This window comes from Ochotona curzoniae, unplaced genomic scaffold (assembly GCF_017591425.1).
Source record: "Ochotona curzoniae isolate NIBS_2020 unplaced genomic scaffold, NIBS_Ocur_1.0 scaffold_3208, whole genome shotgun sequence".
Taxonomy (NCBI): Eukaryota; Metazoa; Chordata; class Mammalia; order Lagomorpha; family Ochotonidae; genus Ochotona; species Ochotona curzoniae.
The window spans coordinates 3916195-3928527 of record NW_024467106.1 but is presented as its reverse complement, the minus strand read 5'-3'; the positions used below and the strand labels follow the sequence as shown (position 1 = coordinate 3928527).

General features: G+C 59.0%; 1 protein-coding gene across 1 annotated transcript in view; it reads left to right on the top strand.

Moving 5' to 3' along the window:
* HMCN2 (hemicentin 2) overlaps positions 1-12333 on the top strand; it is a 120903-nt gene that overhangs the window by 42816 nt on the left and 65754 nt on the right. Inside the window, exons 18-23 of the mRNA XM_041004683.1 lie at positions 72-167; positions 373-500; positions 2079-2223; positions 4680-4792; positions 4899-5058; positions 5746-5911. Coding sequence (XP_040860617.1) covers positions 72-167; positions 373-500; positions 2079-2223; positions 4680-4792; positions 4899-5058; positions 5746-5911 — 808 coding nt within the window. The remainder of the gene's footprint in view (positions 1-71; positions 168-372; positions 501-2078; positions 2224-4679; positions 4793-4898; positions 5059-5745; positions 5912-12333) is intronic.

Here is a 12333-nt window from a genome sequence, read left to right as displayed (position 1 = left end):
CGAGGAACTCCAGGCACTTAGAGGTTGGAACCTCAGGGCCTGGTGGTCAATGGCTTCTGTCCTGTCCTTAGGTGTGACCCTCAAAGACCAGGCCTTGTACATCTGTGAAGCCCAAAACATCTTTGGGAAGGTGCAGGCTGAGGCCCGGCTCACCGTCACTGGACATGGTTCGCTGGGGGCATGGATAGTCATGGGGGTCAGGGTGGACAGCAGTACCTGCGGCCCCACTTTCCAGATCACATCCTGGGGTCCACTAGGACCCTCTCATTTTAAGGCAGACACCTATTCCCCGGGCAGGAAGGTGGGGCCAACGTCCCCTGGGTGACTCCGGAGGGGCTGTGCTGCGGCCGACATTGTCTCCTCTCCCCGTAGTAGCCCCGCAGATCGCCAGCAGTGCCGCCACTGTCCGTGTCCTGGAGGGACAGCCTGTGTCCCTGTCTTGTGTCATCCTGGCCGGGAGGCCCTTCCCGGAGAGGCGCTGGCTCAAGGACGGCCGCCCCGTGAGTGCCGAGTGGGCTCCTCCTGGCAGGAGGAGAGGGGTCTCGTGTCCTTCTCTGCTCTGTGGCTCTATTGCTTCTTCTCTCTGCCACCTGCCTCATTCCAGAAGCTTCTCTATTTATGCACTGACAGCACTTGTCGCCCTCAAAGATCTGCGAGCTACGGGGCGGGGCTGCTGACTGCCAGGGAGTAGGTGGTAGCCGTCAGAATACATTTGTCACTGCTGCTCTGACAGGTCTGGGGCAGAGCTGTGGCCTGAGCAGTGTCCTGTCCACCCAGAGCACCCATGTGCTGTCGGACACATGGTGGTGGCTGCTGCTCTGACTGGGAGTTTTTGTTTATTGGTTTTCTTCTAATTCCTCTGACTCTGCCCTTACCAGGAGTCCTTGTGCTTTGGGGGCCATTAGGCTCCCCTAAACTGAGGCTTAGGGCGATCCATCCCACGGTCCGGTGGCCGTGCAGGGCTGGAACCCAGGCACCCAACTCCACAGCCCAGATTCTAAAGCCTCCTAAGGTCAGAGTGTGCAGACCATAGCCCCTGGGCCACATCTGGCCGAGGTCCACTGTCTTCGGTTTTATTGGAACCCAGATGTGCTCACTAGGATATAATGGCTTCTCTTAGGCCTCCCAGTAGAGGGAGAATTGGAGACGGAGATCAAGGAATTACCCCCGGCCTTAGTAGAACGTTGGCTGAGCCCCAGAACAAGTGGCATATCCCCCAAGACCTTTGTGGGTCCCACTATAGTGCGTGTGCTTTCCTCCTGCTCGCAATTTCTCCCGCTTTTACGCTCGAGCCCCAGACACATCTAGTTCAGCAGGTGTGCCTGGTGGAGCCCGAGGCTCTGTCTGCCTGTTAAACTCTATTTTGAAACATGTGGCAAGTCTTAAAAACTCCCCCGTGTTTCTGATGTGCTGCCCCTAACTGCAGCTGTACTCAGTGTCCCTGTCCTAATGTGCGCTCAGGGGAATGCATCTCACTCATCTTGTCCCCAGAAAGCCCCTGGCTACACGTCCATCTGCTTGCTCGTGCCCAGCTGTGCTCCAGCTGACGGCCCTCTCTGGGCCCTTCTAGACGTTTCCCAGGCCTGGCTCTAAGCCATTGCCCCCTTTCTCCTAACCCCGGTCCTGTTGGGTCAGTCCTGGGGAGCTGCCAGGAGCCAGCTGCTGTTGCTGCGTCCCTGTGTGGCTGTGCCCTTCTTAGCCCGTGGATGGACCTGCTTTCTGGCTGTGGTTTCTGCAGCCCCGAACTCTGGCCCCTCCACACTGAAGGCTACGTTACCCAGAAACCTCCAGGGGCCCAGCTGGGCTCAGAGTCTTGCATGGTCCAGTTAGCTAATGGGTAGTGGGGTCGAAGTGTGCCAGAGTCCACCTGTCTTGCCTTCTGTGGTCTAGGGGAGCAGTGCATGAGTGCTAGAGAGGAGGTTGGGGCAGGGGAGTCAGACTATCCCCCCATCCTACCCATTAAGGTCCTGGGCCCCCTCTGAAGGTCAGCTCCCCAGTCCAGCCTGCTCCCCTCCGGCTGCACTGCCCTAGTAGCCTTGCCTCAGCTTCTCTGAGCCTCAGCTTCCACCCCTCCCTAGCTCCATCCGGGCAGCCGGCCTGCAGTCCGGGCGGACGGCAGTCTGCACCTGCACCGTGCGCTGCAGGAGGACGCAGGCAGCTACAGCTGTGTGGTCACCAACACAGCCGGCTCTCAGCATCGGGACGTGCTGCTGGTGGTCCAAGGTAAGGCCCAGGCCTTCAGTGGAGGTGGGAGAGGGAGAGGGCAGGGGCGAGCAGGAGCTGGGCGGCAGTGGGCGGGGGAGGGTACAGTGGGGGAGAGACAGACGGGGGAAGGTGACCAGTCTTAAATACCCTTGTTTAGAAGAGCTGCCTAAATAACACATACTTGCTGTAGGAAAATCAGGGACTTGTCATGTTTTAAAAAACACACAGCACATTCCAGTAGCTGAGAATAACCAGATGTTGCATGTTGCTATGTATTTGCACATTCCGCACACGCACACATGCTCCACGCTCCTTACACAAGCTGGCCCTGGGTGTCTGGGGGCACGGGCTGCCAGAGTCCTCTGCTGGTGCCCATGCCCCTCCTGACTGAGTGCCTCTACACATCTGCCAATCATCTCTGACGCCTGGCTTTGCATGCCTCCTATGGTGCAAATGTCTCGTGAGCAGCTGTTACACTATAGTGGGTCCAGAATAACAATGAGAAAATGTCAACCCAAAGGGCAGGGATGCAATTCAAAAAACTTAACTTTGAGTGAAAGCAAGAGACAGAGATTTTCATCTACTGGTTTGCTGCACAAATGGCCACAGTGGCTGGGACTGAGCCAGGCTGAAGCCAGGAGCCAGGAGCTCTGTCAGGTGTCCCATATAGGTGCAGAGATCCAAGCAATTGAGTTATCCTCCACTGCTTTCTCATGTACCTGGATCAGAAGTGGAGCAGCTGGGGCTCAAACCTGCGCTCTCCTGGGGGAAGCTGGCATCAGAGGCACCAGGCGGGGCTACAAGCCCAGCCCCGCCTCTTGGTGATGAAAGATGACAAGTTTAAAACTGTGCTTGGTTGCATTTACCATTTGTCTTTCTCTCATTTGTTTTATAACTCCCTGAGAAATGAGTGGGAAGAAAGCGTCATTTTCCTTTTTATAGAACAAAACCAAAGTTCAGAAGGGGCTGAACTGACACCTCTGGGCATCCTGGCTCCCTGTCATGCCAGGATGCCCCCTTGTGCCACGTCCCAGGGCAAGATGCCAGGCTTGTTTTCACTTAAGTTTCAACCTTCCATTCCCCGCCACCCCCCCCCCGCCCCAAGTGTGCCCTGCAGGGCCACTTCTGTGCGGCTGGTGGCACAGTTCATTTCTCAACACATTCGTGAAGGCCCCAAGGTGGGTCACGTGGGAAAACCCAAAGCCATTTCCTTTCCTGCCAGAGCACTGCATAGTGCCCTCGGAGCCCCGGACTCCCCTTTCCCTCCCTTCTGTTTTATTTGAAAGGAAGAGTTACAGAGAAAGGAACAGACAGGATTCATTCCCCAAATGGCTGCAAAAGCCAGGACTGAGCCAGGCTGAAATCAGGACCCAGGAGCTGCATCTGAGTCTCCCACGTGGGTGCAGGGACTCAAGCGCTTGGCTACCCTCCACTGCTTTCCCAGGCACATTTGCAGGAGCTGGATGGGAAGTGGAGTGGCTGGGACTTGAACTGGTGCTTGCTCATGTGAGCTGATTTAACCCACTGCCCCACAGCCAGCAGCTAGCTTCCAGCTGGGCTTCTCCACTGTCCTACCCTAGTGCTGGTTGCACTACCCTGCCCTTCTCTAGCAAGCTGGGGCTTCAGGCGCTTCCGGGCACAGGCATGTGGCACCTGATTCTGCAGATACTAACTTCTGCCACTTGTCACCTGTCACTCCCTCCAGGGAGAAGCAGGAGGAGGAGCTGGGGCTGGTTTAGCTTTGAGGCTTCTCCTGCTGTGGGGGTGGGCTGCAAAAGCCAGTCCAGCTTGCTGTTCCCACGCACAGCGCTCCCCAGCTGGGGAACGAGCTTGACAGTAGTGAGCTGGTGGCCGTGGCCTGGGAGAACATGCCGTTTCAATTTTCCTGTTAAAAGGGTTTTAAGTGGTAAAGTGTACATTGCAGAAGACCTGGCCTTTTGGCCATTGGTCAGCACACAGCGCGCTGACAGCAAGCCTGTCGGACCCGGCCAAGGGTGGGAGACAGTCTGGGCCTCTAGAACTTTCCCATGGCCCGTCCCCTGCCCTGGGGCCTCCAGCTTTGGCCCAGCGCAGGGGCCAGTGGAGGATGGTGCTTGTCTGGCCCATCGCTGGCTTATCTCACTAGGAGTCATCCCTTGGTAGCAGAGCATGCTCCGCACTTCTCCAAACTGGAGCAGTTTCACTTAGCGGCAAAGCAGAGCCCCCAGGGCCCAGCCAGCCGCCTCATCCGCCCGGCCTCCCCCTCCTCCATGCCTTGCTGGCCACCCAGTGAGCCTGTAGTTCTTGGCCTGGGCAGCAGTGGAGGGGCCTTTCCCAGGGTGCTGTAGACAGGCATCCTCCCACGCCCTTCAGAGGTGTCAGGTCCCTGTGACCTGAGCACTTGATGACAGTGCCCGGGGGTGGGGGCAGAGTGGCTGGTGGCAGGTGTCCCTCCCTTGGGACCCTGACTGATGGAATTGGTTTATTTGTACAAGTGCCACCTAGAATCCACCCCACGGCCACCCACCACGTCACCAATGAAGGGGTGCCTGCCTCTCTCCCTTGTGTGACCTCAGGAATCCCCGCTCCCACCATTACCTGGACCAAGGTAGGCAGAGCCTGGAGCTGTGTGGGTCCCCAAAGGTGGGCCCAGTGCTCCCTGGGGCGGGTGGGGGTGTGGGCTGCTCCTAGTGTGGCCTGTGGCTCTGCCCTAGGACACCAAGGTTCTGACTTCCTGGGATGCCCACTACAACGTGAGCAAGAATGGGACCCTGCTCATCGCCCGGCCGACCACCCAGGATGCCGGGGCCTACGTCTGCACGGCCACCAATGCAGTGGGCTTCTCCAGCCAGGAGATGTGGCTGTCTGTCAATAGTGAGTGACAGTGGGAGAAGCCTCAACTGGGGCCACACACCTCCTTGCAGCCTCCTTGCCTCCTCACACATTTTCAGAATGACCCATCCTGCCCCAGGGCCTTTGCATGAGCCCAGCAGACCTCTGTGGCCTCTGCCAGGACAGCGGTGAAGTGGTTCTTCTACTGGCTCCGGTGTGGCCTACACCAACCACTGTGAGGAGCGGCAGGAGCCCTGCTCTACGCAGCGGAGTAGGGCGCATGGCGTCCCAGCTGCTGCCTGTCTGCCATGTCCTCCCGGAGCCACATATTTAATGTTGCAAAAAAGAAAAAAAAAATGTAAAGAGCGTAGGTGGTATTTCCTCTCTGAGTTAATGTGTGGGGTTACAGAGGGGTCTGTGTCCCCTGCTGGCTGGCTTGTGTCACTGTCATACGTACAGATGTGCCTCCTGTGAGGGCCAGTGTCCTCTGTACTCTCATGGGGTCCCCAGGGATCCCCAATCCCTCCCTGGGGCTTGAGAGGGCCCAGGTGAGGGTGGGAAGCAGGGAGGGGCTCTGGCCAGCTCTGAGCCTCACCTGCGATCTGTACGCTCCCCATGTGACAGAACCACCCCCACTTCCTGGCCTCTCCAAGGTCAAGGTCACAGCCCCACCTCTGCTTCCTGTGGCCCTCCTAGCCTTGCTTACAACCCCGCTTCTTCCCGCAACAGCCAAGCCCCAGATCGGCAGGAACGAGTCCCAGGACGCAGACGCTCCTCTGCGAGTCGTGGTGAGGACCGGAGAGGAAGTGACCCTGGACTGCGAGGCCCAGGGCTCCCCACCCCCGCTGGTCACCTGGACGAAGGACTCGCACCCCGTGCTGCCCATCACTGACAGGTAACACCCAACCGTGGTCTCAAGCTGGCCAGTGACTCAGCAAGTGTGTGTGGGGGCTCTGTGGATGTTCCCAGGGGTGCTGAACGCCTGCATACGTGGCATCTTAGCTATGGGGTCTCTTAGTGCCTGAGGGTGTATGGAAGCCAGATCTCCCAAATAGTAGCAGATTTTTTAAAAAGTTTTATTTATGTATTTGAGAAGCGATTGTAGAGAAAGGTATCTTCCATCCACTGGCTCACTCCCTCAATGGCCATGACAGCCAGGTCTCTGAGCCAGCCTGACGCCAGCAGCCGGAACTCCGTCTGGGTGCGGGGGCCCGGGTTGCCTTGTGCTGCTTCCACAGGCGCATCAGCAGGGCGCTAGATGGGAAGTGGAGCCCGTATAGAACGTTGGTGTTCTACTGGCTCACGCCCTACCCCTCAGCCGCTGCTATCCGAGCTGCCTGGAGACACTGGACCACCGAGGTGGGTGGGAGAGCTCACAGCCTCCTGGCTGCCACAGCGTAAAGCCATGCCCTGACCGTGACACAGGCCTGCTTCAGGCCTGTGCGACAGACCACACTTCCTGAGTCAGGTCTGGAATGCTGGGATCCTTCAGAGCTGGGACCTGCACTCTCTCCATGCCACCCCCACCGTGCCCCCCAGGCATGGAGTGAGCGTGAGCCTGGGCTCCGCTGGGTCCTTGACCCCGGGCCGGGGGAGCCGTGACTCAGGCCTGTGATGTCAGCGCTGGCGAGGTTTTGGAGAGGCTGCGGAGGTCCCCGAGCCGCCAGCTCTGCACAGTAGCCCCCAACATCTATTAGACGAGCCCTTCCCAACCTGGCTGCTGTACCCCTCTCTAAACGCAGCCAGGGTACAGGGACCCTGCCCAGGTTGTGACTGCAGGACCCCCAGCCTCCTGGCCCTGTGCGTGTCGCTGTGGCTCCAAGTCTTGGGGGTTGAGTGGAAGACAAAGGTGGGAGAGTGTGTCTGTTTGGAAGGTGGGGTCCTGGCTGCTAATCAGGGCTGGGGGTGCCCGAGTGCTAGGGCTTATGTGGCTTGTTCCTGCAGCAGGAACGGTACTGTTGCTTGGTCACTCCTGCTTGCTGGGTGGGTTCACAGATCCACCAGGAACCGTACAGTTGCATTTTTTAATCGGTCCATTCTGCCCTTCTGCCTTCCCTTCTTGCTATTTGATAATTTTAAAAATTCAGATTTATGAGATTCCAAGAGCTTATTAAAAGGAGGTGGGGGAGATGTACTTGGGGGGTGGCACCCCTGGGGTCCAGCAGCCTTGAGCCCGCATCCGCCTGGACCCTGCTTGGCTGTGGGACGTGGGTGGCCCCTGGCTGCCATCGGCCCATCTCTGTGCAGCACACATGGCTGAAATTCCACTTGGACAAGGACAACTGGGGATGTTGTCAGGGCTGAAAAATCTCCCCTCTGATCTTATGTTCCTGCTGTTATTGAGACATGAAGGGAGCGATTGCAGCTTCAAAAAAAATGCTTATTATCACGTTGCTGTGTATGCTAAGTCTCGGCTGCTTGTTCTGAAGGACAGCTTCGCACACTGTCCCATTGGCCTATCGAAAGTGCAGGCTTCCACGGGCTCGGGACGCTTGTGGAGTTGTGTGGCCATCACTGCTGTCAAGCGGAGAACATTATCATCCCTCCCCCGCCAGCCCCACCCCAGGCGACACTCCGTACCCCTTGGCAGCCACCGCCCCCCATTCCTGCGCCATCCCCACCCCAGCTCCTGGCAGCCACAGATCTGTGTTCTATCTCTCAGGACTTTAATTATTCTGGACATGTCTTGTAAGCAGAATCCCACATGGCCTTCGTGCTCTGGCTTGTTTCACGGAGCCCAAGGTGGAGGAGCTCGTGGCAGAGTGAACCCCACGCTGTCCAGCTGCTCCCCAGTGTGTGGACGCTCAGGCAGCCTCACTGTGGGCCGTGTTGCAGCTTCCCTTGCAGCCCCCCTCGGGGCTCTAGGGGGGCATCCCTGTTGCCCAGGGCTGCACACAGTCAAGTTAAATCCTTTTCTCCCAGCCTCATGGGCCTCTAGTCCTGCTGCGGTTTGGGCAGAATGTGTGGACTTTAAAAGTCCACAGTGGGAGTAGTGTCTCCTGGCAGTGAGTCCTGGCTCTGCTCTGAATTCTAGATTTTTCCTAGCGTACAGGCTAGGAGGCAGCAGGTGGTGGCTGCCACCCACGTGGGAGACCTGGGTGGGGTCAGCACCGGAGCCTCCCTGGTTCCTTGTCACATAAAGGCAGCAGGTGGAGGATCCCTTTTCCTTTCTCTCTGTACCTCTAAAGCAACCATGAGCCACCCTGGAAAAGAGTCACCTTGTGATGGGGCACCGTGCCCTCTGCCTAGTCCCTTCCTGCTTCTTGGACGGAGTCCCAAGGCTTAGCATCCGGGCCGCTGTGGTGGAGGCTGCAGTCAGTCCTCCATGCCTTCAGTCTGCGCTCCCCTCACCGTGCCTTCTGACCTCCCCGCCCCCCTGCTGGTCCTCGGCCTCCTGGCACCTCTGTGAGCTCTGCCATGGTGGCCATCTTGTCCATCGTGCGGCTCCCAGTGAGAAGGTCTTAAGTGATGGAGAAGCCGCCAGCCGCATGGAGGCTGCTCTCACCTGTGTGCCCGGTCCCTCCTGACTCGTGTTCAGGCAGGTGCCGGCACAGAGCGGACGTGGTGTCTCTTGGGCTCCATCCCTGTGATTTTTCTGGTCCCTTTTTACTGGCGCTTGTCACCTGCTGTTAGTTCAAGAGTAAGCCAGCATGCAGGCCTGGGCTGTCCTGGCTGCTCGGCTGTCCTGTGTGTGTGGCAGGACGTGGGGTGTTGGGAAATGGCAGTCACAGATGGGGCTGCTGGAGGTCTATGAACAAACAGTGCTGCTCTCTGGAGTCCTCTGCTTGGCGGAGAGCCCTGCAAGGGTGGGAATGCGGTTTTCATCCCACGGGACTGTGTTTATGCAGTGTTGTGAATTCCACATTGCCATCAGCAACAGTAGCTCTTGACCAAGGTCAGAGGTCCAAGATGGCTCCAAGGCAAGCATTAAGGAACACACACCTGGGGTCCCCACTCGGCCGTCATCCTGGCTGGCTTGGTGAGTGTGAACAAGACCCTATCCCTCCTCGGACCTCAGTCTTCCCATCTGAGAAATGGGAGGATCGGTAGCCAGAGAGCATCCCGTGGCTCTGGTCCAGGGACACAGCCCTGGGATGCTGGGGCGAGGCAGTTTCCAGGCAACAGTGTTTGTTTGTGGTTGTGTTGTGGAGCTGGGACAGCTGTGAGCCGCCCTGGCTGGGGTTGCGGCTCCCGGAGGCAGCTAGCCAGGGTCCCACGCGGGCCAAAGAGGCTGGGGCAGCAAGAGGATGGAGTGCTTGTGTCTCGTTTTCCCATTCACATGCCCTGTCGCCCACCCCGTGTCCTGGAAGGGGGCCATTGACCCAGTCACCGGGAGTGCAGACCTGGGCCACCTAGGGCCCCACAGGGGTCTCCATCTTGCTGGCTGTGGCATGCTGGCTTCAGATTGGAATCTCTGTGGAAGACCAGCGGCAGTCTTTCTGCCGGGTATCCCAGTTCAGGAAACCCTAGAGGGGAGCGACTGGGTCACTGTGGCCGGGAGCATCACTGCAGATGGTGAAGACCAGGCGCCAGCTGGGCCCTGAGCAACTGTGGATATGGGCTGGGTCTCCGTGACCCATCTTTACCCGTTGTAAAGGCCGATGAGGTAGTGAGAGGTGCCACCTTAGCACGTGGCTGTTGGGCACCTCATGAGAGAATGCGCCTGACAGCTACTTAGCCAGGCAGTGCACACAGGAAGCACTTGGTAGGTGAAGCGTTACTGGCATTGGTGCTGAGCTGTTAGCGATCCTGCATTGACGGGTTATCACGTCGGGGCTCAGGGCAATGGCTCTCTCTCTCTCCCTTCCCCCCACATCACACTGACCATCTTGGAGAAAATCTGGCTCCCTTTTCTCTGTTGCCCCAGTGTGTCTTTGTCCCTTGAGGCTTCCTTACTGGAGTCCCTGGCACCATGGCCACTGTGCTGTGGAGGTGGTGACCATCCAGGCTAATGGGTCCTGGCACACACTGGCATGCAGTGGCCACCGCAGAGGGCTGCCTGGATGCGTGCTCGCTGCCGTGTGGACACCTGCAGAAAGTGCTGCCCACGCCACAGCCATGGCCTCCAGTGCTCCCAGGTTGCAGAGGGAGCAGGAGGGACTGGGGCACACCCTGGGCCAGCTTGACGAGTCCTTCCTGCCCCCAGTAGCCCTGTTGAGTGAACGAATGTGTGAATGCTGGACGGACTGGGCTCAGGGCCACTTGGAGCAGGGGGAGCTTTACCTTCTTGGGGGCACTGAGGGGGGGGCTTCCCTGTGTTGCTTTCCAAGGGGATCTGAGGGGGTGGGGAGGGGAGTGGGAGGGGGATGGAGTGAGCAAGCGTGGGAAGGGCACGTGATGCACAGACAGCGGACAGCTGGAATTTACCATCACCTGTTTCCCAAGCACCTTGTGGGGGACGAGGGCCAGTGCAAAGGGCTGGCACACTCCAGGTATCTGAGCACCCCTGGCTCCTCTTCTGGCGCCATCAGACAGTGGCAGGTGTGTGGTCTACCACGTGGTCATCACTTGCCACTGGCTCACAGTCACTCGGGGGCTCAGGAGCAGGTGGCTGACAGCAGTGGGCATGGGCGGAGAGGGGAGCCCAGCGTGGCTGTGCTCAGGTGTGAGCTGGGGGCTGAGTGCGTGGCAGGGTCGGGATCGGTGCCCTTCAGAGAGCCCTGGCAGCTGCCTCTGGTCTCTCAGGTCAGCCCCTTGGCTTGCAGACCCAGCAGGGTGGGGGGCCGCCTCCCGAATCCCGCCCCCCACCTCCGCCCTGACTCTGACATCTGCTCATGCCTCGCCCCACTCTGCGGCCCGAGCCAGCTGGGTGTCATAAACAGGAAATTCCCCAGCACCTCGGCGTGTCCTCATCTGGGCTTCACATGGAGCCATTTGGCTGCACCCCCTGCAGGCAGGCGCTCCTGCTAATGACACCGCCACCATGTCCTTCTCATTTCCTCCTGCCGCTGGAACCTCCCAGGGGGTCCTCTGGAGCTGAGGCGGGGGCAGAAGGAGCAGGCATGGGCTGCCCTGGCAACCCCTTGCCCCCAGCCATCACAGAGCCTGCAGGGTCCTGATACAAGCCTTGCTGCAGGGCGGGTCGGGGTCAGACCCTGGAGATAGATGGAAGTGTGTCTTCTTGGGGACACAGGCAGGTGGCAGGTGCTCCCCATCCAGCGTGGTGAGGGCTGTGGTGCAGGCAGCTGTGGGAGCCTCATTGATAGACTTGGCAGCCTGGCGCATCAAGGCAGCCGCTCCTGGAAGAGGTGACAGGTGAGTGTCCCAGTTAGAAGCAATGACGTGTACTCAGAGTGGAGATGAGAGGGACCGGGCAGCCACACACGCACTGGGGGAGGCAGAGGCGGGAGCCAGGTGTCCTGCAGGCTGTGCTGGCGTTGTCCCAGAGGGGCTTGAGATGGGGTAGTGATGCAGCCTGGGTTGGCATTGGGAGCGGTACAGACTCCGTGGGGCGGGCAGGAAGAGCTTCCTTTCGCCTCCATGGGCCTCAGCTTCTTTGCCTTTCTGGGCTTGCTGTTCTTGCTGAGAGCAGCCTTCTTGCTGGGAGTTTCCTGTGTTGCTTCTTTAAGCATGTGTTTTTCACCAGCTCCTGCTTGCTGTATTTTAAGGGGTTGGAAAAGGAAAGAGCAGGGGGTTTCTGCAGTCCCTGAAGTCATCAGAATTAGGAGGTCTCCTCTGAGATGCTGGGGCTCAGATGTCGCCTTGCCTGAGGCTGTGCAGCCACGAAGAGGCACAGGTGCAGATCTGAGGTGGGAAAGCAGCGAGCAGCGCCCCCTGGCGTTTTCAGGCAGGCAGTCCTCACTGCAAAAGCAGCTGGCCCTGCAGGTGCCTGCTGGCTCCAGGCCTGCACTGGGCCTGAGTCACGCTCCCCTGACCGGGCCGGTTCTTTTTCCGCAATGAGACACCTAGAGCTCAGGGAGGTTGAGTGAACCGCCTCACTTCACATGCAAGCCCATGCAAGTAGCACTGGTTGGGAGGTCCAGCCCAGTGCCCAGGCTGCAGAGACTCCTGTGTGTATGTCATCCTCAGCCACACACATTGCCAATGCCCAAGGGGGGTGCTGGCGTTGTGACTGCCCCATCGTGGGACCGGAGGGTGAAGTCTGTCACCTGGGCGGGTGCAGACCTGTGCCCAGCTTTCGGCTGGCAGCTGCCTGAGGTGAGGCACAGGGGCCAGAGGGTGCCCAGGGTTCTGTGACTCTATGAGCTCCATTGTGCAGAGGACACTGAGGCTGAGCAGAAAGGGGGTGGGGACCAGGAACGGAGCCCCTAGGACTGTCGGCTCCTAGAACTCAGCTGGTGACCTTGGTGGAGTGCA